General features: G+C 41.6%; 1 protein-coding gene across 7 annotated transcripts in view; it reads left to right on the forward strand.

Moving 5' to 3' along the window:
• The window catches only part of CAST (calpastatin), a 112,604-nt gene that overhangs the window by 68,449 nt on the left and 19,734 nt on the right, over window positions 1–24,421 (forward strand). For 6 of the 7 annotated variants that reach the window (XM_077817219.1, XM_077817220.1, XM_077817222.1 and 3 more), the window contains 17 exons: window positions 2,795–2,893; window positions 2,998–3,066; window positions 4,475–4,573; window positions 6,174–6,254; window positions 6,348–6,398; window positions 7,292–7,387; window positions 7,489–7,584; window positions 8,308–8,409; window positions 9,436–9,519; window positions 11,045–11,092; window positions 12,641–12,736; window positions 13,203–13,304; window positions 14,783–14,884; window positions 20,227–20,310; window positions 21,081–21,128; window positions 21,322–21,414; window positions 21,920–22,021. In XM_077817219.1, coding sequence (XP_077673345.1) covers window positions 2,795–2,893; window positions 2,998–3,066; window positions 4,475–4,573; window positions 6,174–6,254; window positions 6,348–6,398; window positions 7,292–7,387; window positions 7,489–7,584; window positions 8,308–8,409; window positions 9,436–9,519; window positions 11,045–11,092; window positions 12,641–12,736; window positions 13,203–13,304; window positions 14,783–14,884; window positions 20,227–20,310; window positions 21,081–21,128; window positions 21,322–21,414; window positions 21,920–22,021 — 1,452 coding nt within the window. The remainder of the gene's footprint in view (window positions 1–2,794; window positions 2,894–2,997; window positions 3,067–4,474; window positions 4,574–6,173; window positions 6,255–6,347; window positions 6,399–7,291; window positions 7,388–7,488; window positions 7,585–8,307; window positions 8,410–9,435; window positions 9,520–11,044; window positions 11,093–12,640; window positions 12,737–13,202; window positions 13,305–14,782; window positions 14,885–20,226; window positions 20,311–21,080; window positions 21,129–21,321; window positions 21,415–21,919; window positions 22,022–24,421) is intronic. The other variant, XM_077817223.1, reaches the window with a different exon arrangement.

The raw sequence follows: 24,421 nt of genomic DNA on the forward strand, positions 1-24,421 counted from the left end.
TCCACTGCAAACTCCGCACTGCTCAGGCTCAGGCCCTTCTTTGGGTATGTCTGCACTGCAATGTAAGCTCAGGGTTAGTAGAACTCAAGTTAGCAGACCCTGAGTTTAACCTAGGGCTTGAGCATCTACACTCAGTTGTAACCCAGGTTAGGAATTGTTGAAACCTGGGTCACAAACCCAGTGTCTCCAGTGCATTATGTGGACCCAAGTCCAATCACCCGTGTCTCAGACTTCCTGACATCCTCCCAAAATGTGACTGCTCTAGCCCTTTGTTCATGGTGCTCTTGTGGGAAAACTTGACTGACCACCAAACTTGACTGTTCAGAGGACAAGGAAAGTTGCTGTATGATTGTGGAATACTTTTGGGAGACTCTGAACACGAATCCAGTGAGGCTGCATCTGCACTGTAAAGCAATAGGGCTTGAACCCTGGGTCCTGGCTTGACTCAGGCTCTGACCCTCCACCTCCATGGGATATTGGGTCTGAACCCTGGGTTTGCACACAAATCATGCTGACAGAAGAGGGATTAGGCTTGAGTCTGAATCTGAACCCTTGGGTTACACTGCAGTGTAAACATACCCTTTGTCAATTTGTTACTCTCTTTCCTTCCTTAGTAAAACACGTGAGCAGATAGGGGAGCCTAGGGTCAATCAAGGGTGTGTGCCTCACTCTGTTTAACACATGAGCGCTGCCCTACTTGATGTTTGGCTTCCTTCTCTGCTGAGTGTTTCAGGCACATTTTTGAGTGCCAACGACTGGCCCAAATGTGGAAGAGGAGTAAGCTGGCAGTATGCAGATGTGCAGCACGCCCTCATAGCCTGTAGGACTCATGGGAGCCTAAGGAGTGGGGAAAGAAGAACAGAAGGGGTAAATTCAGAGGGGTCAAGGGGAAGAAGAGGGCAGAAAGCAAAGTGGGAGAATAAACATTCAGATTACTCTGTCATTGGGTAAATCTCTCTCAGATGTCTGTCTAGGACTTAGGGTATGTCTACACTGCAGTGGGAAGTATAATTGCAGCACCTGCTGGCATACGCATGCTAGCTTTAATGTAGCTCCCATAGCTAAAAATAAGTGTAGAGGCAGTGGCATGGACCCCAGCCTGGGCTGTACAAGCACGTCTGGAACTTGAGGTACGTACTTGCGTTGCTAGTCTGTGCTGATGCATCTACACTGCTATATGGAGTCATGCCAGCTAGATTAAAGCTAGTGTGGGCATTCCTACCTGAGCTGCGGTCACACCTTTGATTGCAGTATAGAGGTATCCTGGGACTTGGTGACTCAGACTAGATAACATGGACTGTGAGGCCAAAATAATTCCCTGTACACCTAAAGCATGAAGACTTCAAAAGATTATAAAACTCTACCCACAATGCACTGAAATAGGTAATTTTACTCTGCTAGTTTATATTTCTTCATATGCAGTGTTCACTACAAGTATAAAACACCAAGATGGGAAGCTGAGTTCTGAATCTCTGAAATTCTCATTTACTGCAGCTTCCTCTGAAAAAAATGCTAATTCACTGAACTGACTTGAGACTCGGTAGATGCCTGAATTCCAATAATAGTAGCCGGTGATGGGGAAAAAAAGATTGTATTTTACATTATGCAGTCTCAAGTCTATAACATACAATAAAACAGTTTGTATGCAGTGTTGCTGTAGATGTGTTGGTCCCAGGATATTACAGAGAAGGTATCTGAGGTAATATCTTTCATTGGACCAGCTTCTGTTGGTGAGAGAGACAAACTTTTGAGTTTACACAGAGCCTGAAGAAGAGCTCTGTGTAAACTTGAAAGCTTGTCTTTTTCACCAATAGATGTTGGTCCAATAAAAGATATTATCCCAAACAACTTATCTCTCTAATCAAACAGTTTGTTATCTAATAAAATATTTGACACTCAGATTAAATTGATTAAACCAAAATTGGTCATGCTATTTTTTTTTAATAAGCAGTAAGTCTGGCAGCTGCTAGTTTGTACAGATTCCATGACTTTCCACAAACACCCCCTGCCCCCGGCCCAGACACATTCCAAAGCTGAAGACACCCTGGGTGTAAAGAAGAGCCTAGTAACTGAGACAAACATGGTATATTCCCCAGCCTTCATTTTTGATTCTTTGGAGGTGGCGAGAGGGAGGAGTTTAGGGACTCTCCCCTCAAAGCCTTCCACTGCCTGGGAGCTACAAGGAGCAGCACAATGTGGCATAGCCCACTCCAGATGCAGATTCATCTCCCTAAAGTAAGACCTGTCGAGAAAGGGAAGCCATGAAGGCGGCATGAGAGGCTAGGAATTTAAGGAGGTAAAACAAAAATACAGGAGGTAAAATAAATTTTATAAAATCTCAGATCTCAAAATCTACCACAAATCATGAGAGATTTTTACCCACAATTTTCTAACTCATTCCCCTATAAGTAAAACATGAAAGATGTGGGGCTTTACAATCCAGTAAAATACTTACTAAACTTCAGTACCATTTGCTTTTTAATGAACTTTCTCCTTCTGCACCAGAAATCAGTGTGTCGTTTGTCCTAAAGCTATACTATCTCAGTGTTATCAGAGGAATGAAAGAGAGAATCCCACTAGAACTGCACCTTTCCTTCAGCACAGACTGTTGCTTAGCAGCATTAATAATCTTTTTCTTGTTCTATCCTTGAACTTTGCACAAAAGTTGTATTGACAATTGGAGTAATGTAGGATATATACTAGGATAGAACATTTCCATTATAGTTTGACTGTTTCTCTTTTTAAAATTGTTAACACAAAGTCATATAAGCATACACTCTATTTTTTTCCTTAGCCTAAAACTGAAAATAAATCACTAGCTAGTGGTGCAGCTACGGTTGGTGCAGTCACTGCTGCTGGTTTGGTTGCGACAGCTGATAAGCCAACTGCTGAGGTAGGTAACTACAGTCTAACACAAGTCAGCTGCTATGTATAAACCTACCTCCTTTACACTGGCTTTCAGCACTATTTTCACCTTTTTTTTTTTTCTTTTTTCAGACTAAAGAAAATAAATCAGTGGCTCCATCTTCAGCTGCTGAAGCTGCACCTACTAAGCCACCTGAAAAAGTAGGTAACAATATACTGACATATAAGCCCTCTTGTATAAAATACAACTTTCCCAATTCTTAATAGCCTTTCCCAAATCTAACATTGCTATCAATAATACTTCAGTATGTTTCATCTTTAGGTAATATTTTGTAAAGATTTATTTTTAATCAATCATCTGACTACAAAAAATCTTGTTACTGAAACTGAGAGGTAACTGGTAAACAATTATCTTTGAAAATGTTTTTAATGTCTGTTGAACTTGTACTGATTCAGAGCAGGTTTCTAGTTTTGGTTTCCAGGAGTTCTCTGCAAAGGATCTTGTTTCCTTCCCCCTACTCCCTCTCCCCCTAAAAAGTCGCATTTATACACCCTTCCATCAAGGTCCTAAATTGCAATGATCTGCATTGAACCAGAGAGGCTAGATGCCTTCTTCAGGGGGAAAAACAAACCCACACCAAAATTAAGTTCATTCCACGTGTGGTAGCTGCCCTCAGTATTATTTTGTTTATGGGTAGTGCAAGATGGGTCTTTAAGATCATGTTTGCTGCAGCTCTGGTAAATTTCGGGTGTCCACCATAGATTTACATACTCTCCTTTTTAGCAGAAATAATCAGTCTGTTTATGATTGTGGCTTTTTGACACTCTGTTGCACCATATCAATGTCTTATCTGATCTTTATTTATTTTATAAGATTAAGAGAAAATCAGTAGAATTTCACACCTCGCCCCCCCCCCCACTTTTAAACCAGTAGAACAAGAAGCTTAGCTGATACTGCATCTATCGGAGAGGGGGCAGTTGAAAAGTCTAGAGCGAGTACAGTTCTGTATTGCATGTTAGCTTTTCCTACTGGGCCAAATCCTGGCCTTGGCTTCCCTGTGGTTTGGAAGCTGGCCAGGCTGCACAGCTCTGCCCCACTGTAGGCCAATCTTAACTAGTCGCTATCCTGGTTAATAACACACAAAAAACTTTCCGTAAAAGCTACTATAATCTAATCACAATGGTGTCACCTTTAATGGTTGATTTAAATAAAGAGGAACTAGATCACTGATTTATTTGATTAAGCAATTGCCTACTGGATTTGACTCTATATAATGGACAGATTTTCTTCTATGATCCCAGGCTCATGTGATGTGAGTACTTCTCTTTGTTGAGAGCTGACTGAAGACAGGGGAGAAGATTCTTGTAAATTTCAGTGAACTCCCTTGTATGCATGTATGGAGCTGACAGGCACAACAGTAAAGTTTTGTATATTCCTGTATTTGCATAATAACCTAAATGTAGACCTTTTTTTGTTAGATTTAAAGAGAGATTCTTTTTGTCTTTTTTTCTGTTTCTTTGCAGTCTTACATTAATGCTACACATTGTGATACATCTTTACGTGCTGTGCAGTGCATTAACTTATATAACTGTCTGCTTATTTTTCTAGTCTGATGTAGATAAGGCCTTAGATGACCTGATAGATACACTAGGAGGACCTGAAGAACATGTCCCTCCTAGTCCAGTCTACACAGGCCCAGAAATTACGGTATTGAGTTTCTTACATTACTTGTTATCATACAGGCTGAGTAATTATCCCTGTGATCTTATAACATTTGAAATAGATTCACAATTTCTCTGTAAAACATAAGGAATGCCTCCCACATAATACTCATGTTGTTTTTAGCTGTTAAGAAATATTGCAACTATAGATCTACAGTAGAACACAATGGCGAAGTGTCAGCAAACTGGAAAAAAGCTGCTATTTGAATTGGTCACTGTCACAGGGTCTATGCTGGCACGCCCACTTTTGTGCCTGCACCCTGGGTTTAGGCTGGTATAAGAAAGAGTCCCACCACCTTCTTCAGTGGTTTCACCTTTGTGTCTTGATTTACAGTGTTCTTGTGCAGTCCCAATTCCCCCAACAACAGTCCCACCACAGACCCTTCCCAGGGTCTTCTGGCCCTTGAGGCTCCTTCTAGTAGATAAGGAGACAGAGAAACAGCCCTCCTGTCTCCTCCCAGGCTGGCCCCCTCACTGAGGTTTTCCCAGGGCTTTTATAGCCCTCCCAGTCTTTAGCCCAGCTGTTCCCACTTGGCCCAGCTTGTTGCTTTGAGCTAGCCCTCATTTGGGCTTACAGTTGGGCTCTCTGCTGCATACCCATGTCTCTCTACCTGGCCTTTTGACCAGAGAGCCCTCTGCAGCCAGCATTTTGGCAGGGCTTTAAAGGGGGTTTTACCCCTGCCCTGTCACAGTCACCAGATATGGGCTTGTCTGACAGATTTACAAAAGAACATGTTTTTATCGAAGTTGCTGACAGGGGAGAGAAAAAAGCTTGGATAGGTGAAGGGAATTCTTTCTACTTACTTTTTTACTTGTCACATAGTGGAGCATTAGGAATCTGAGACAATGATGTTCATTTCTAAATGTGGATGTGGGGGAAGAAGCGAGATTGCAATCCCAGTTGATGGGGAGGATAAGGGAGTTGTTACTAGTAATGGAGAAGTAAGAGAGTGGAGTAGACACTAAATATCTCAAATTCACATTGGTATCTACATTAAAAGATTGAGATTGGCCATTTATTGTACTTGATTCTCCCCTCTCTCTTTTCTCAGAAGCATCATTAGTGAGTATGTCACAGGGTGGCTGGCCCCTTGAAGAGGGAGCAGGGCCACTACACCTGTGACTGGTCAGGTGACCTCAGTGAGATTTAAAAGAGGTACCTGGGCAAGGGGGAGACACTTGATGAGTCATAGCCAGAAAGCTCTAAGAAGCAGGAGCAGCAAGCCATCCCGCAAGGAGTGGAGGAAGTGGGAACCTACTGGGGAAAAAGCTCTGGGTGATGTGGTGCTTAGCGACCAGAGCATGGAAGATTCCTGAAGGAAGGACAAAGAGGCAAAGGGGACTGTGCACTGGGAGTTGAAGCCTGGGGTGGACTGAGGAACTGGTTTTGTTAATTTTGTCTGTTTTGGAAGAATAAAACTGCCTGAAAAGAGACTCTGGGTGTGGCAGTGGGTTCTTTGTGAGTTAGGGAGAAGGCCAGTTTATTAGAGGGTAGAATGTCATTTTATATAGTTATCTTTGTAAATTAGTAACTTGGTTTCAACAAACATTAATACAACAATATTAATTTGTTGGTTTTGTTGTAGGATTCATGTTCTTCTGCATATATTGAAGAACTGGGTAAACGGGAGGGTGCTATACCTCCAGGGTACAGAAAATTATTGGAGGTAAGTAAAGTGAGCAAAACAAGACGTGCAATAGAGTTCTGCTTGTATAGTGGGATTATCGTCCATTCACCACAGAAATAACTCTTCTTTCAGGGTAAAGGAGATGACCAAGCTGTTCCCCCAGAAAAAAAAGAACCACCTCAGGTAAAGTTAGATTTACATCTCAAAAGGTAAAAATAAGTCGTCATCAGGTTCTTGGGAAAGTTCTAATTAACTTCTTGTGACATTAGAAAATGCCACATTCTAGGAGGTGCTGACCACATGCAGTTCCCGTTGAAGTCAGTGGGAAGCCTCTGGAGTTTTAGCACAGAATTTGTAACTAACATAGACGGTCTTGGAAAACTGAAAGAAATTGAAACAACTAAACCAAATACTTCTGAGAAATTGAACCTGATAATGTTAGACTAGCTATTGACAGTTATGGATGCAGGAATCTTTGAGTACTTTGTGTGACAAAGAATGCTTAAATCTGTGTGCTTAGCAAGGTCATAAAAACAGCCATACTGGCGCAGACCATCTAGCCCAGTATCCTGTCTTTCGACAGTGGCCAATGCCAGGTGGTTCAGAAGCAGTGAACAGAACAGGTAATCATCAAGTGATCCATCCCCTGTTGCCCATTCCCAGCTTCTGGAAAACAGAGGGTAGGGACACCATCCCACCGAAGAGCCATTTATGGACCTATCCCCCATTAATTTATCTAGTTCTTTTTAAAACTCTGTTATAGTCTTGGCCTTCACAAAATCTGCTGGCAAAGAGTTCCACAGATTGACTGTCATTCCTTTAGACTAGAGTTTGATTTCACTATACGTTTACAACTAAAAGAAAACAAAAGGCTGCATTTTGATGTAAAGTGTATGAAGGAGTATAGGGGTGTTTCTTTCTGTGACTGCTCTGAGACAAAAGTATAATAATGACCCCTTAAATACAAATTGCTACTTCAGTAAGCACACAGCACACCTGAATTATAAACTAGGTTTTGACAGCCATTGACCTTTGAATGTTAACCATAACCTATTATGTATGCAATTTCTGTTTAGAAACCAATGACGGATGATGATATTGCAGATGCTTTGTCATCTGATTTTACCTGCAGTACTTCTGCTCCTGGAGAGGAGAAGACAATTTTTAAAGAGGTATTAATTTTGCCAACTGAGGATTTTTTAACTTTACCTTTTTTACACTTTTTGCAAATTTTGCCGATAACCAAATATTTCATTTTCTCCTTACATAACAGAAGCCAACAGAGGAAGGAGAAATTGTACAAGCACAGTCAACAAGTTCAGTCAGGAGTTCAGCTCCTCCTAAGGAGAAGAAACCAAAACTGGAAGAGGTATACATATTCCCTTTTTTGACTAATTTAATTATAATGATACATCTGCATTTAACATACTTTATGCCAAAATGTGGGCCTGATCCTGCAAGACATTGAACATCCTTGGTTTCAGTTGAAATTCTGTTGAACATATTAAGTACAACAGGAATTGCAGGTGCTGAGAGCCTCGCAGGAGGTGTTCTCTGCATGTTACAGGATTGGGCCTGCGTGGGTCAAATAATTCTGCTTTTGGAGTCATCTGCAGGGCTCCCATAGGCCCGAAAAATGTAGTATGAGAGCTGGTTACAAAAATGAGCTTGGTATTTTTAGTTGTGTGGGATGCTTTTAATATCAGGATAATTTCATTTCCTTGTACTCGTAAAACTGACCTTTCCTTCCCATATCTGGAAAGATAACATGTAATGTCTGGCTTCAGCTAAGACCATGCAGTGAAGTAGTCACTGTCTGTAGTGATGGGGTCTCTGTGTTCCTCTCTTTGAGGAAGTTTTTAGTTGATTAAAAGCTGCTGGTGTGATCAGAGTTTGCCATCTGCTGCCCTCTTGTGTTAAGGAAATGTGAAGCAGAACAGAAATTAAAAATACCGTTTTCTCTCTTTTTGAGCACAGACACACAAACACATTGCTTCGCTCCATACAGAGTGTAGAGGAAGACACATGTAAGGTAAACCCATGCCTTTTTATGAATAATCACAATATGATTTGCACATTTTCTTAAACCCAGACAGCAATGAGTGATGATGCACTAGATGCCCTTGCTGATACTCTTGGTGTACCAGAACCTGAACCCAAAGAAGACCTTGGTTCCATTGTAGAAGTCTCAGAGGTATAATTAAATGTGTATTGTATCGGTTCCCAAAACTCCATTTTTTTAGGTGTTGTACAAATGCATAAGAGGTGAACAACCCATACCCCAGAGAATTTACTTAAGTGACAAAAAACAGACAAAGGGAGTAGAAATGGGATACAGCCTACCAGAAAAGGGGACAGAGTAATGACTGGTGTGCTTCTTGTTGGTTACACTCTCTGTTTTTCCCTTTAACTCTAGTTGTTGGGTTTGGGGTGGGATGGGGGAATTACAATTAATAGCATTTTCTTTTGTAAATGGTTCTTGTCTGCCTTTTTTAATGTTGTTTTTGTATTTAGCCTGAATCTCTTCAATGTCTCTCTCCCTTTTTTTTTTTTTTTTAACTTTAGTGCTCATTTGGTATTTAATCCTTGCATGTTTTGAGTTCTATCTTTACATCTAACACCACTCGCCTTATTAGCATTACATTATTTTATCCCTTATCCATATTAAGTAATCGCACAAAGGGGAGTGACAGGATGGCAATGGAAAATTAGTTGCTGTTGAAGGGGCCTGGAGTGCTGGTCCTAGTTCTGAAGGACTCTGGAGGCATTAAGCGGTGCAGTGCTGGGACTCCATGTCCCCAGGTGGTTGCCCAGTGGAAAAGGGATACAATCCTACTCACCCTTTATCTCTTTCTGCTACTGATGTGGCCAGGGTGGTGGAGGCTGCCAGGAGAATTGGGATCTTTGTATTGCGCCCCCTGAAGGCCTGTCGAGGCAGTGGCCAGTGAAGTTTATGTCTCTGCTCTGTGTCTTTGGGTTGTGTTTGAAGAGTAACACATCACGGCCATGTTCTACACTAGTGTTAATTTCAAAACAATGGTTTTTTTTAACCTAAATTTGGCATGAATAGACCATAGAGGCCCTCAAAGCATAGAATGGCTTAATCTGATTTTAGTGCCTTTAGAAAATTAAGATTGGAATGATCCTCTTTAGTGAAGAGGGACTGTTGGTGGTTTTCCCTGGAATTTCTGTTCATCTATATTTGTCTCCTTTTCTTCAGGAAAAAGCTAAAGAGAAAAAAATAAACAAAGCTGGTGAACGTGATGATACAATCCCTCCAGAATACAGATTGAAACCAGCAATGGTAATTTTTCATCTCTACTTTCCTCATGTAAATTATAGGTGTCTGACTAGCTCTGTGGTTGTGTCATAGGCAGGCAGTGAAGCTGGGGAAAGTAAAAAGTGGTGGAACTCTATTAATGACAAACCATGAATGCACCCTGTCTGGGTGGCTCCTGTATCCCCCCATCCCTTTTCCCTTCCCTGAGGGTTCACTTAGAACTCTCCGCTGTCCCTCAGCGTAATGTGGTTGATGTTGAGGAAAGGAACATATAGACTTGCAAACAATTGGCATTTATTTGGAATAGTTTCTCATGGAAAGTTCCAGAAGCACCATTTTATAACTGGACGTGTCACTTATATCTATAAATAAATAAATATGTCTGTAGGGTTCATTCGTGTAGTATGAAGTCCTTTCAAACACAGTAGAGAAGTATTATCCATATTTTACCGATGGGCACACACAGAGAAGGAGACTTGTTCAAAATGATCAATACTGATGCAGTTAACAATGTAGACGTTTCAGCTGTCTTCATTAGGTTTCAGTAGTGGCACATTCCATTTTGAATGGGGCAGTTTTTACCTCTGAGACTTTGAGTGTGTCTGATTGCAGACCTGTGAAGCTGACCTAAATAAGTTGACATTCAGAAGATTTTCTTCAGAACCATAAAGACTACAAAGTTAGGGCCTATTTTACTACTGAGTTAGTTAATCCAACATAAAACTGGAGTAATGCAGTGGTGACTGGCCTCAGTGCTCGATTCTCAGTAGTGCTCTGGCTCCTTTGTGCCACTCAGGTATTGCAGCAGTATCTGACCAGCTGAGAATTCTCCTGATATGGGGGTTCTCTCAGATGATCCGGAGCCAGTGTACACGGGTTCCTATGTCACCCCTTCCTTGGCCTAGGTATCTGTGTTTGAAGGCGGAGTAATATCTAAGTGGTGTGGCCAAAATGAGATGTGTTCCTACTTTCCCCACGTGGCATACAGTTACTTGAAGGCCATTGCCAGCTGTTTGTAGGTTAGAGCAAACCTAACCAAACGTGGCCAGCCCTGAGACTCAGGAAGCCATAACAGGCTCCCAGATGTTCTCCTTTCTGCTGCACTGAGTGAAAAGTTGGTGCAGCAGAGAATCTGGGACTAAATGTTTTCTGTAAATGAAACTTAAATGCTGTAGTAGGAACGGCCTGCCAGAGTAGTATTGAAATATATTCTGGCTCACTTTGTGCCTAGTCACAGTTTCTGTGGCCTCCCTCTGTTGGCAGGCCCCATGGAAGGGGTTGAGGAGACCTGCTGCTCCTACCCTGTACCATGAAGATAAAATGCTGTGTCCGTGGAATTCTGTATTGTTAGTGCATGTCATCAAATGTGATATGGCAAAGATTTTGCTGAATGGGTATTTTCATTTGTTTTCTTTAATTCCTGGGTGTATACATGTTTAGATACCTTTCCCATTGCAAATAACCTAAACTTGCAATTGTTTGCTAGCATGGAAGCCATATTTTGTAACAATAGACAAAAACTAACAATAATATTTGTTTTTTCCTGCAGGATAAAGATGGAAAACCATTATTGCCAAAACCTGAAGAAAAGCCTAAGGTTAAAAAGTAACAGTATTATGGGATTGTCACTAGATATTCTGGTGGTTTCCTGTTTGGTTTTGTTTTCCACTTTTGTCCTCTATTTTCCTATGTTCCTAGTATAACTACACAGTCTTGGTCCCTATTTATAGATGCACTTGTTTACACACTGTATAAATGTAGCCGATTTTTACTTTCTAGCCATCTGTCTCTAATTGATACTGAAGTTGAATATTATTATTCTGTAGGTGGATCATGTGAATATTTGAATAATACTGAAATGCTTCGCAGTTCTGGGCAACTACATCTGTATTCCCCCTTTATTGTGGTCCTCCAACGACACCCATTCTAGGCTCCACAGAGGTGCCTCAGGTGTCATGTCTCTCTTGGGTGGAGACATATGTCTCTCTCCCTCCTGACCAGGCTGGGGTATTTTCAGGCTGCAGAGTCCCCGACTATACTGTGATATCCACAGTTTAAGTAAATCATGGTACACAATGTAATTGCCAGAGGTATAAGTTACCACACAGCTCTTTCTGAGTAAGCACATTTATTCTTAAGATAAAAGAAATGCAGACAAAACATACAAAAAATAAAAGAACCTACATGCATGCTAATAAATGTTGATACCATATGCCTCCCATTACCTATATATGATCTGTACTTGAAACACTGCAATCACCAGCAGGAGAGTGAATTTGTGTGGGGGGGTGGAGGGTGAGAAAACCTGGATTTGTGCTGGAAATGGCCTAACCTGATGATTACTTTAGATAAGCTATTACCAGCAGGACAGTGGGGTGGGAGGAGGTATTGTTTCATATTCTCTGTGTATATATAAAGTCTGCTGCAGTTTCCACGGTATGCATCTGATGAAGTGAGCTGTAGCTCGCGAAAGCTCATGCTCAAATAAATTGGTTAGTCTCTAAGGTGCCACAAGTACTCCTTTTCTTATTGCAATAATATGCTGTCCTACTAAATGTTATGTCTAATCTACACTTAAAACTTAAGTCAGTGTAGGTACAGCATCACGTGTGTGACAAATTCACAGCCCTGAGCACCATAGCTATGCTGACCTAACTCCCAGTGTAAACGCAGCTAGGGCAATGGAAGAATGCTTCTGTTGACCCAGCTACAATCACTCAGGGAGATGCTGTTTCCACAGCAATGGAAAAATGCCTTCCCTCACCATAAACTGCACCTATGCTACGGGGTTATGCTAGCGTAGCTACATCAGTGTAGACCCCCCAGAGTAGACATAGGCTAAGTCATTTATGCTGTTGCTCTTAAAAACTTAAAGTCCTCTCATGAAATAAGTTATACTGTGCTTTTCAGTAACACTGTAAACAATTTTTAAATGGAATGTTATTCCAGTAAAAATCATTTTTAATTACAAAACTGGACAAATTCTGGAAAGAATTTTCTCAAGAAATATTCATTAACTATAGATATGAGGTATATTTTAAAACTTATAAGGTGCTGACCAAGCAAGTTAATCTAGAATTTTTGTAAAATAAAAACAATTGTATCAGTCACTTTGTACCACATTTGTGTCCGTTTTGTATTGCAGCCTGTAAGTGAATCTGATCTTATTGATGAATTTTCAAAAGACTTTGTCTGTCCTGCACCAGCTGCAGCCCAATCTAAACCCACTGACACATCTAAAGTAAGTAAGTCTCCTTTGATCTTATGTAAAAAACAATCTTTTTAATATTCAGTGTTCAATTTCACTGTCACTGGACAATTTTAGGCTAGAGGAACACTTAAAATAAGTCCATGGTTCTTGGTTTGTATATCCCGTAATATTCTCTTCTCAGAAATATCTCCTCATTTTTCTTTTCTCTATTATTTTTTCTGTTGTCCGTGGTAGCACTAGTTCAACTGCTGCCCGTGTAAATAATTCTGCCTACTCCTGTTAGTGCTGTGACTGGTTTTAGCGTAAGTTTATGCTTTTTAAAAAATATTCATTTATTTATTTTAGTATTTTACACTCACTTTTATTCAAACAGCCTTGCAAGAGCTGTTTTCTGTTGCATTCTGTTAAAAGGTTTATATCTCCATGTTCTTTTTCTGATTTTCATTGCTTTGTGCTTCAGTGGATTAATAAAGTTCACTGCATTTGTTTCTTTCAGAAACCTGCAGTTACTGCATCTGCAAAGGCTCCTGCAGAGGAAGTTGTCTCTTCTGCTGCAGTATCTATTGTGCAATCGTCGGCATCATCAGCTACTTCTTCAGTGAGTAACCTGCAGAGAATCGGAATTGGTGCTAAAGTAAAAGCTCGAAGCTGGTTTGTGAAAAGTTAGAAAAGTATGGCTTTGTGGGATACTATTGCAGACTTTACAGCCAAGCACTTCAGAATAATCTCTTCATGGCTTAACTGTATGATACAGATTGAATTTCCTAAGAGACACCTATGATTTGAACTCTTGTGATGGCCTCAGGCATTTTTTCTTGAAACAGACAATAATTTCACTATGCGTGAGAGTATGTGCTTCAAATGCTTTCCTAAATTCTTTTTAAGATGATTCTGTTTATGATCTTTTTATTGGCAGTAAACATAAACTTTAATAAAACATTTTATGAACAAACCAACTGCCCTCCTATGTATTTGGGAAGACTATATTACTGGCAGACCTCCCTACCTCTGCGGTCATGGCATATATAAATCTAAACTTGTGGAATTGTCTAGCTGTTAATCATGTCTACCTGGAGAACACTCTGCCAAAGTCCTAGAGGATCTGTGCTGCAGTGGCACACTTTAGGGGGAAAGGCAATTTATGATTAGAGCCATACCAAATTCATGGTCCATTTTGGTAAATTTCACGTTCATAGGATTTTTAAACTGTTAAATTTCATGGTTTCAGATATTTAAATTTGAAATTTCACGGTATTGTAACCATAGGGGTCCCAACCCAAATCGGGGATGGGGGTTGCAAGACTACTGTAGGGGTTGCAGTATTGCCATCCTTACTTCTGCGCTGCTTCTGGCCAGCCGTGGAGCTTCCTGCAACTGGGGGAGGTTCCCAGAGATGGGTCTGACCCGGCCCTGGGAGCGGCCCGTGCAGAGGAAGAGGAAGTCCCAGCTGGGTCGGGACTAGTAACTAGAGCCCAGCACACAATAGCAGTCTCCCCAACTGGGGTGCCTCAACCCGTCCCCGGCTCTGGAACCAGCGCTTGGGGGCTAAAGGGGCCTTGGGCTGTCTGTATGTGGTGGGATTTGTGAGCACAGTGCCCCCCCCCCCCGACCATGGTGCCCTGGACGATCACCCACCCGTAAGGCCAGCCCAGAAGTGATGACCTCCCCCCATACCATGCCATCCTTGCTTTTGCGCTGCTGCTGGCGGTGGTGCTGCCATCAGAGCTGGCACCTGGCCAGAAGCTGCTGCTCTCTGCCTGCCCAGCTCTGAAGGCAGCACAGAAGTAAGAGTGGCAATCCCGGGACCCTCCTATAATAGCCAGATTTCACAGGGAGACCAGATTTCACGGTCCATGATGCGTTTTTTCATGGCCATGAATTTGGTAGGGCCCTATTTATAATTACTGAGTTTATTAGTATGGATGGTTGTATCTTCTTGAGTTTTGCATATATGTTGCTTTCAAAATAAAATTATGTTTATAATCTGCGGTTAGAAATTCTGAATATGTTTCTTCAAAAACAGCTTGACATCAATAAAACTGCAGATGTGTCTAATAACATCTAATGCTTCTGCAGGCTGGACATGCGTCAGATGAGGCAGTGGATGCCTTGTGTGGTAGTCTAGGAAAGAGAGAGCCTGACCCAGAAGAAAACAAGTCTGTGGTGGATAAAGTGAAGGTATTAAAATAGCCAGGCCTTCAAAAAACACTTTGTAAAAGTAGTTATCCTGAGTTATGTTGTATTAGCTTAGACTAAACCATGTACAGTGGGCCATATTTTGCCATCTATTTTTAAGCGGAACTTCCCGTTTAAACCAATAGAGGGAATTCAGTTTAGAAACTTGTGAAGAGATCCTTGGGGTGCAGCCTGGACTGTGGGACTGCTGAGACTTCCAAACCCATCAAGGGCTGTCTGTCACACTGTGGTGCTGATGTTCAGCAACAAGTCTCTGACAGCCACTGCACTTACACAGCCATCCACAGGCAGAGACACGCCCAACTGTGTTACATGAATGATCTCCCAGCCACTAATGAACCATCAATAGAGAGGCTTCAGCCAATTCCCCCCAGTTTCGGAGCCTTACACCCCAAAAGTATACTGTCTTGCACTGCTCAAGGGTCCCTTGGACAGTGCAAACTCATTAAGTTCACCACATCTTCATAGGAAAGTGGACAAGCACCAGCCTTTGTAACCTGAGCTGAGATTCCCCAAGTACTTGAACCAAAACCACAGTTTTAGGTAAAATATAAAACGGATATATTAACTACAGAAAGATAGATATTAAGTGATTATAAGTAGCAGGCATAGAGATCAAAGTTGGTTACCTAAGAAATAAAATTAAATTTTCAGTCTTAATTCTAATTTAAACAGACTAAGCAAGGTCTGAATCCATCTCCGACCCTAGATAGCACAAGCAGCTTACAGTTCCTCAATACACAGACTGGTCCCAGGCTGAAAGAGGGTCCAGTCTCCCTAGTTCAAAGTCAGTGTCTTCCAGATGAACTTTCAGGTGTTGAGATGTGGGTTGAAAGAGGCCAAGTGATGATGTCCTTACCTTAGTCCATCCTGTGCTTTGCTGCATATTGGGCTAACACATTTTCCATCCTTGCCTGTCAACTGCCCTTCTCTCCAAATCTTCCCATTTCATGTTGAAGTGCTTGATGTCGTTCAGAACTGTTCGTTTCCATGTTATTTGTGGTCTTCCTCTCTTTCTTCTTGCATTTTCTGGCTTCCATTCAAGGGCGGTATTTGGTAAGCATTCTTTTTCCATTCTCAGCACATGTCCCAACCACTGATGTCTTCTTTTGTAGATTATTTGTGAGAGGGTGCCTTGTCCAGTCGTTTTTCTGACTTCTTCATTCGTCTTCCTATCTCTGTATGTTATTCCCAATATTCTTCTCAGACATTGGTGATGAAATGCATCCAGCTTTTGTGTCTCTTTCTTGGTAAGTTGCCATGTCTCACTGCTGACCATAACAATTGCTTTGTACTTGTTCAGTTTTGTCTTGAGAGAGATGTTTTTGAGTTGCCAGATGTTTTTGAGTCTTCCAAATGCAGTGTTTGCCTTCCCGATTCTTCTTCTTATTTCCTCGGAACTAGTACCGTCTTGGCTGATGGTACTTACAAGATACCGCTTTCTCCAGTTTCTCTTCTTCAGTTCTGAGTTCAGTCTCTATATTCCCCATTAACATGCCTTTACATTTCTTTGCATTGTATCTCAAACCTATCTTCTCCATTACTTCGTTTACTTGGTTTGTGCATTGAACACATGAAGTCAGGTTTCACGTCATTTCACTGTTGGCATCCTCATTGATAAGAGCGATGTCGTCAGCAAAGTCTAGATCAAATAGCCTTGAATTGTTCCATTTTAGGCCATATGTATCACTATTGCAGAGTTTTAATCCATAGTTGATGACTAGCATAAACATAAAAAAAGACAGGATGCGCCCCTGCCTTTTGGCTGTCTTGATGCCGAATGGCTTGCTCAATCCATCTTCCATTTTAATGCAGCATTTTGAGTTGGCATAGAATGCCTTCATAATGTTAGTTAATTTTGTTAGAATTCCATATTTTTCCACAATTTTCCATGTTGTTTCTCTGTTTACAGCAGGCATCGGCAACCTTTGGCACGCCAGAGAAAGCTCCTGGTGGGCTGGGGTGGTTTGTTTACCTACCGTGTTCGCAGGTTCAGCTGATCGCAGCTCTCACTGGCCGTGGTTTGCCATCTCAGACCAAAGGGGGCTGCAGGAAGGGCAGCCAGCACAGCCCTCGGCCTGTGCCGCTGCCCGCAGCCCCCATTGCCATGGAGCGGTAAACCACGGCCAGTGGGAGCTGCGATCGGCTGAACCTGCGGACACAGCAGGTAAACAAACCGGCCCGGCCCGCCACGGGCTTTCCCTGGCAGGCCGCTCGCCAAAAGTTGCCGATCCCTGGTTTACACTATCAAATGTCTTGAAAGTCCACAAAATTGATGACAAGACTGCAATTGTGTTCTCAATAATCCGTCTCATGGTGAAAATAGTGTCTGTGCATGATCTCCCTTGTCTAAATCCAGATTGTTGTTCACGTAGGATGTTATCCATCTTTCCTTTCATTCTGTTCAGGAGGACTGCTGCTAATACTTTACCTTTGACAGATAGAAGTGTTACTCCCCTCCAATCTAAGCAATTGTTTAGATCACCTTTCTTTGGTAACTTGATTATGATACTGACGGTCCATTCGTCCGGCACCTTCTCCTCCCTCCATATTTTGTTGCACAGTGAACAGATGACTGATTCAACGTCTTCACCTCCATTTTTAAGCATCTCAGGGTGAATACCGTCTAAACCCAGGTGCTTTGTTGTTTTTCAGCTTCTGCAATTTTTTTTTTTTTTTTTTACTACTTGGATATTTACCTCAGATACATCTATATCTAGGTCTAATGGTTTATCATGGTTAAATTCCAGTCTTGTAATTTGTTCTGGTTGGTTTAGCACTTCTTCGAAGTGTTCCACCCATCTATTTTCTTGTTGCTCCTGTGTTTCAAAATTTCTCCTTGTTTCCCTTTCACTGGGACACTTCTGAATTTTGATCCATATTGTGTTCGCTGTTTCAGGATCGTGTAGTCTGTTCTTGTATCATTTCTTTCCCTGCTTCTTCAGCTTCACTAGCCTTATTTTCTATCCAATTTCGCTTATCTTTTTTGCATTGTTTCTTTACTGCTTTGTCAAGATTCCTGTGGTTTTGTTTTGTTTCTTCAGTCACCTGTTGTAGTACTAGAGCCCTTTATTTTCTTCTTTTGTCTCTAATTTTCCATGTTTCTTCTGAGATCCACTTTTCTTTATTGCTTCCTCTCTTTCTACCAATTATCTTTTCAGCTGCTTCTAGTATAGCTGTTTTGAAAAGTCCCCAGTATTTTTCCACTTTGTTTTCTTCAAGATCTTTAAGGGCCTCAAACCTATTTTTGACCTCTATCTGGTACTCTTTTCGTATCCTGCAATCGTTTAGTTTCTGTGTATTAAATAATCTGGGTCTGTGTTCTTTCTTTTTAAGTGCTTTAAACTTCAATTTGATGTTTGCTTTCAGCAAATAGTGATCACTCCCTATATCTGCTCTTCTACTTGTGTCTAACACTGATGTTTTCCACCTCTGACTAACACAGATACAGTCAATCTCGTTTTGTGTATGGCCATTTGGTGAAATCCATGTCTTTTTGGGTATGTTTTTATGTTGGAAGAAAGAATTGCAGATGCTAAGATTGTTTTCGGCACAAAATTCAAGAAGTCTTGTGCCATTGTCTGTTGTCGTTCCAGTTGTATGTGGGCCGATGATGGTTTCCCAACCTCTTCTTTCATTTCTGATCTGGGAATTAAAATCTCCCATAACCAGGACAAGATCATGGTTTGGTATTTCTTTCATTATGATGATGTCACTGCCCCTCTTTTATACTTTCTTTCAGCTGCTAGAAAGATCCTTGCTGTGATGTGGGTTAGTCCGTCATGTGTACTTGCCTTCTCTGAAGAGTCCCCGGGAGAGTGGATTCTTTTTGATGGGCCATCAACACCTGTCTGACCTCCTTTGTTGCAACTGAAAGGCTGGCTGTGGGCATTTCCCAACCTCACAACATATTTCAAAAAGAAAAGGAGTACTTGTGGCACCTTAGAGACTAACCAATATATTTGCACATAAGCTTTCGTGAGCTACAGCTCACTTCATCGGATGCCGTGAGCTGTAGCTCACAAAAGCTTATGCTCAAATAAATTGGTTAGTCTCTAAGGTGCCACAAGTACTCCTTTTCTTTTTGTGAATACAGACCAACACGGCTGCTACTCTGAAACATATTTCAGTAGCACATAGAGCAATACTTCCTAACTTCACATACAATGATAGTACATACAATTCAACATGATATAAATGTTTAACAGATTAAGACTTTTAAAATGATACCTCACAAGGCATACTTGTACAAAACATATCATAATGGTGAATATGCTGGTTCCAGGGTGCTACTTGGAGGTAGTTTCACAAAATTATTATAATAAATTAGTGCAGAGTGATTTATAAGTGATTTTTTTTTATTCATTTTAGCATGCATACATACCTTAAGAATGAAGTATTTGGTAACACATTATCCTTTCTACATTCACGCAGTTCCTGGAAAATGCATTGTTTAGTGTCTTAAAAACTAAGCTAAAGTAGAAGTAAAGTGTGTATTAAAAATAGCAACAACAAAAAAATCAATTAGTCCCTTAAAAGGAACCAAACTTTAGTTATTGTGCTGGTTTATTATTTAAATACATTTTTCCTCCTTCTTTTGAACATAAAGACAAAGGAAGAAATGAAATGTATAGCTACATTTGTTTGTAAAGGTGTGCTATGATTGAAACAACAGGGTTCAATATATTATTAGAAGGATCTTTCACTCTGTTTTATGAAATGTTGGACATCTTCACAATTTTTCTGTCAACCTTAAAAACCTGTAAAATCTTATGACCTCTGGGTCAGGTGTTACGTAAAGCAGCCAAAGATAGCTGGTGGAGAATTACCCTGGCTCATGGGAAGCCTCGGGCAGCAGAAAGTGGGCTCTACTGCCTTCTGCCCCAGCTACCTTCCCAATCCCTGCTTCCCTAGGCCTAATCCTGCCCCTGTGCAGCCTTACCTTGCAGCCCTGTATCGGGGAGCTGTCAGTGTGTTTCATACAGAGAACAGAATCAAGGCCCATGGGTGTTTTTATTGTTGTTGGTTTATACTTACTTACTTACTCTCATATTTACTTTTATCAGTTTTATACCAAATATAATGCTATTAAAATGAATGGAATTACTCCTCATTTTATATTGAAGTAGTGAGTGGCGAGTCAGATTTAAGGCTCATCAGAAGAAAGCATGAGATTTTGCCTGATAATTAAACTGCATTTGCAAGGGAACATCTGCCTCCAATGGTGCTGTACTGAAAGAGAGTCAAAAACTTGCTCACATGCAGTACCTAAGGCCTCGTGACATTTCTGCTGAGAGATGTTCCACCTTTGTTTTTCCCCTTAGGAGAAAGCCAAACAAGAAGAACGAGAAAAACTGGGTGAAGATGAAGAAACAATCCCTCCTGAGTACAGATTAATAGAGGCAAAGGTAATTCCTTTTAATATGTTCCTGTATTCTTTGCACTCCTTTCCTCATGCTTGGATGTTGCTTCAGGCACTACAGTAATACATAATGATTGACTTCATTGTAATTTGTGGTTCATCAACATATCTGAATACTAGGCAACTTTTATTTAGATATCTAAATACGGGTAGAGGTGGTTTAGCTTTATGCACCCAAATGTGATTAATTCAGGCTGAGAGGGGTGAATTGGATTATTTACTATTTGTGCTTCAAAAGAATAATTATTAAATTCCAGTCAGTCGCTGTTACCCAGTGAAGCTGATGGGATTTTTGCAAATGTCACCAAGGGCATAATCGGATGGTAGTAGGGTTGCACAGGCATAACTGAGGCCTGCAGAACCCTTTGTTGCTGATACTGATGTGTTAGAAGGAAATTCCCCTCTTGACCCTAAATTCTGGAGTGATTATGCAGGGCTACAAGTTAGGCTTTCATTTGCAAACTGAGCATATTTGATATGGCAGTGGAGAGACAGCAAGCATGGAAGCTCACAGTGACATTTTTGGAGTCTCTTTCAGAGCAGAACTATATTTTAAATTCCTGAAACTCTATTTATGCCAAAAGCCTGACCAATGGCTGTTTTTATTTAAAAAAAAAAAATAAAAAATGGGGGGGGGGGAGGGAAGGGAAGAGAGGCAGTGTAATAACATTTTGTGTATTTTTAACCACTTCTACCGAAAGACTTGTGTTTCGTGGTCATAGAGAACTACTTTGTTAAATAGTGTTTTCTCTGTAGGATAAAGATGGAAAACCACTCTTGCCAAAATCTAAAGAAAAACCCCAGGTCAGTGAGTAAATATTCAGAAAGTCTTTCACTTTTCCATTTGTTGTTCATTAAACAGAGAAGGAAAAGATTTCCTATTCTCTAAGCTTTTAGCCGTATTCTGACTCTCTAAATTATGCAGTATAATCAGAGCAATCAACAGATTTCAAACAAAAAGGATAAAAAAACTGGTGTCACTTCTTTTTAATTGTAGCCCATGAGTGAAAGTGAGCTCTTGGATGCTTTGTCAGAGGGATTTGCCAGTTCCCCAGCAACATTACAGCCTGCACCACTAGCTACACCTAACGTAAGATCTCGGAATTTACTTAATCTGTATTATTCTGTTTTATATTCAAGTTATTTAAACAACTTGATTTTCCATTATTTTTATAGTAAAGTAGAAGGAAAAAAACAGGCCCAGGCTGTCTTAAATGATGAAAAATCGGGTGTGTTTTATTGTTGTGTCTAATTTAACAGTTGATTGCATAGGTAACACACAATCATTGAGACTTTTCAAAGCAATCTAGGGGATTTAGACACATGGGGTGAATTCCTAGACCCATTGAAATCTCTGAGGTATGGAATGTAGAAAAAACAAGTTTAAATGACTTCTCGAGAACTGTTATACCCTCTAATGTGGGTGGGGGCTGGGGATTAAATTAGTCTGAAATAGATACAGTATGTTAGAAGAGTCAAATCCCAGATGAGCACTGTACAGGATGAAAATAAAACAGTTGTGCATCCCATAAACTGGGGATTTCCTATGTATGTTCATATATTATATACACTGGTAACAATGTTTTTTATTTTAGAAATCCACAGCTGTTAAATCTTCTCCAGCTGCCTCTGAAGAAGTTGTCGCCTCCACTACAGCTTCTGCAGTGCACTCAGCAGCTCCTCCAGCTGCTACCCCAGTAAGCAGCATGCATTGTTGATGATGATGTTCATACTAAAACCTGTTAGAGGAAGGAAACAGGAGATCTCTTTAGAGTAGTTCTTAATGGTGGAGCTTGTTGTAAAGTTGAATCATTTACTTGAAACTGGCTATTAAGAAGATAGATTTTTCTCTGGAAAAGAATTCTAGGCTTCTGCATTTTGTATACAGTTTTGCACTGTGGCCCAGATTTTTGCTTATGTTACATATATGCCCATTCCAGAAATCCCCTGGCTAGCACCAGGAATGAAGGCTGTAAGTTGTCGATCCCTTTTCTGGTTCCTCCAGAAACATGGAAGGCATAACAAGATGTGGCCTAGGAGTTGTGGGCTGTGATTTTGTATGTGGACATGTTCATGCAAGACCCAGCAACAGTCTGTATGAATAGCCCCCTTTCAGCTCTGAGTTGGAATAAATTTTTATAATTGATCTGTGAGGGGGACTGGTCTTGGCCAGAATAGAAGCATACATTCATGTTAGTTTTTTGCAGTGTGTATATGTGCAATTTTGAGGCCTGTTACACTTTTTTCCCCTCTTATGTCTGCCAGAATTTAACCCTGTGTTTGGTCAGCTAAATAAAAATACAGGCTAGATCCCCATGGTGTACCTTCGCAGGGCCATGTGGTTCTGTGATTTTTGTGAGACCTCTGCAGGCCGGGTTGAGGCAAAAAATGCAAGTAAAAGTAGAATACTATAGTGTCATCGTGACCAAGCACTTCTACGGGAACAGCAGGAAAAGTAAGGGTTAATGGGGAAGTGTGCTGCTTGGCTTTCCTTGGCTAAGGTAAGCAGTGCTCTTACATATCCCCAACTCCTTCCTTGGCTGATGCAGTGAAAGCTCCCACTTCTGTTCATTGGAGAAACTCCTGTGGCTCACATTTTGTTACGAAAAGAAATTTAACTGGAGAAGCTAAAGTTTTCAGTAGGTAAAACCTAAGCATATAAGCAAAAGACAGCACTTTCTGGAAGGAAAACACCTTTCAAATGTTAATGGAAACATTATACAGCCAGGGAATTTTAACTTATGCAACTGGCACTTGCTTAGCAGCTACCTTTTGGCCAGGGCCGGCTCTAGGCACCAGCAAAACAAGCAGGTGCTTGGGGTGGCACATTTCTAGGGGCGGCATGGCCAGCGCCGGAATGCCGCCTCTAGAAATGTGCCCCCGGTGCCCCAGCTCGCCTCCCCTCCACATGCTCCCCTGAGCGCGCCACCGCCACTCCGCTTCTCCCCCCCCCCCGCCCCAGGTTTCACGTGGCGAGGGAGGGAGGGAGGGAGGAGAAGCTGAGCGGCGGCGCACTCAGGGGAAGCGGGGGTGGTGGAGCGGAGGTGAGCTGGGGTGGGGAGTGGTTCCTCCCCCCCCCCCGTTACTTCCTGCGCTCCCCCCCACATCCTCGCTCACCTCCGCTCCGCCTGCTCCCCTGAACTCACTGCCTCTCCCTCGCCTGAGAGGGAGGGGAGAGAAGCGGAGCGGCGGCATGTTCAGGGGAGCAGGCGGAGCGGAGGTGAGCTAAGGCGAGGGGTTGCGGGGTGGGGGCAGCCGCAGGAAGCAAGGGGGAGGGGGGAATGCGGCACGCCTGGGGGAGGAGGCGGGGCTGGAGATTTGGGGAAGGGGTTGGGAAGGGACGGGGTGAGGAGGCACGAAAAAAAAGCGTGGGTGGCCAAAAATGTTTTTGCTTGAGGTGGCCAAAATCCTGGAGCCAGCCCTGCTTTTGGCATTCTTCTGCTACAAGCAAACCAATTCCAATGTAGGAAAACATCTACACTAGAAACAGTTTTAAAATGGATCATCTTAACAAACATTTACTACCTCATTCTGCCAATGGTACAACTACACAGCAGTAAAAGACCTGGAGCACAAATGTGGATGGCCTGGGTCCCCTGACTTGGGCTCGTAGGTCTTGGGCTGAAAAATGCAGTGTAAACGTTTGGGGTTGGGCTCCAGCCAGAGTCTGAGACCCTCCCTCCCCCACTCCTTGTGACCTGAATACCTACACTGCACTACAACTTTAGCCCCGCAGCCTGAGCCTGAGACTCGGTGCTGCAGGTTTTTTATTGCTGTGTAGTCGTACCATTGGCAGAATGAGGTAGCACGTTTGTTAAGATGATCCATTTTAAAACTGTTTCTAGTGTAGACGTTTTCCTAAATTAGAATTGGTTTGCTTGTAGCAGAAGAATGCCAAAGAAATCTCTACTCCACTTGCCTATTCTAAGTGATCTTTTCCCTTCACTCTGAACAGCCAATAATTTTCCAATTGTTGTCACTACATTGCAATTAATTTTATTTATGGTATTTCAAAGGCAGAGTAGACTTTGTGTTGGATGAAGTTAGTTAGTGTTTATTATACCTTGTTTAAATGAAGATTTTTTTTGTGACATATG

Source organism: Eretmochelys imbricata, chromosome 5, assembly GCF_965152235.1.
Source record: "Eretmochelys imbricata isolate rEreImb1 chromosome 5, rEreImb1.hap1, whole genome shotgun sequence".
Lineage (NCBI taxonomy): Eukaryota > Metazoa > Chordata > Testudines > Cheloniidae > Eretmochelys > Eretmochelys imbricata.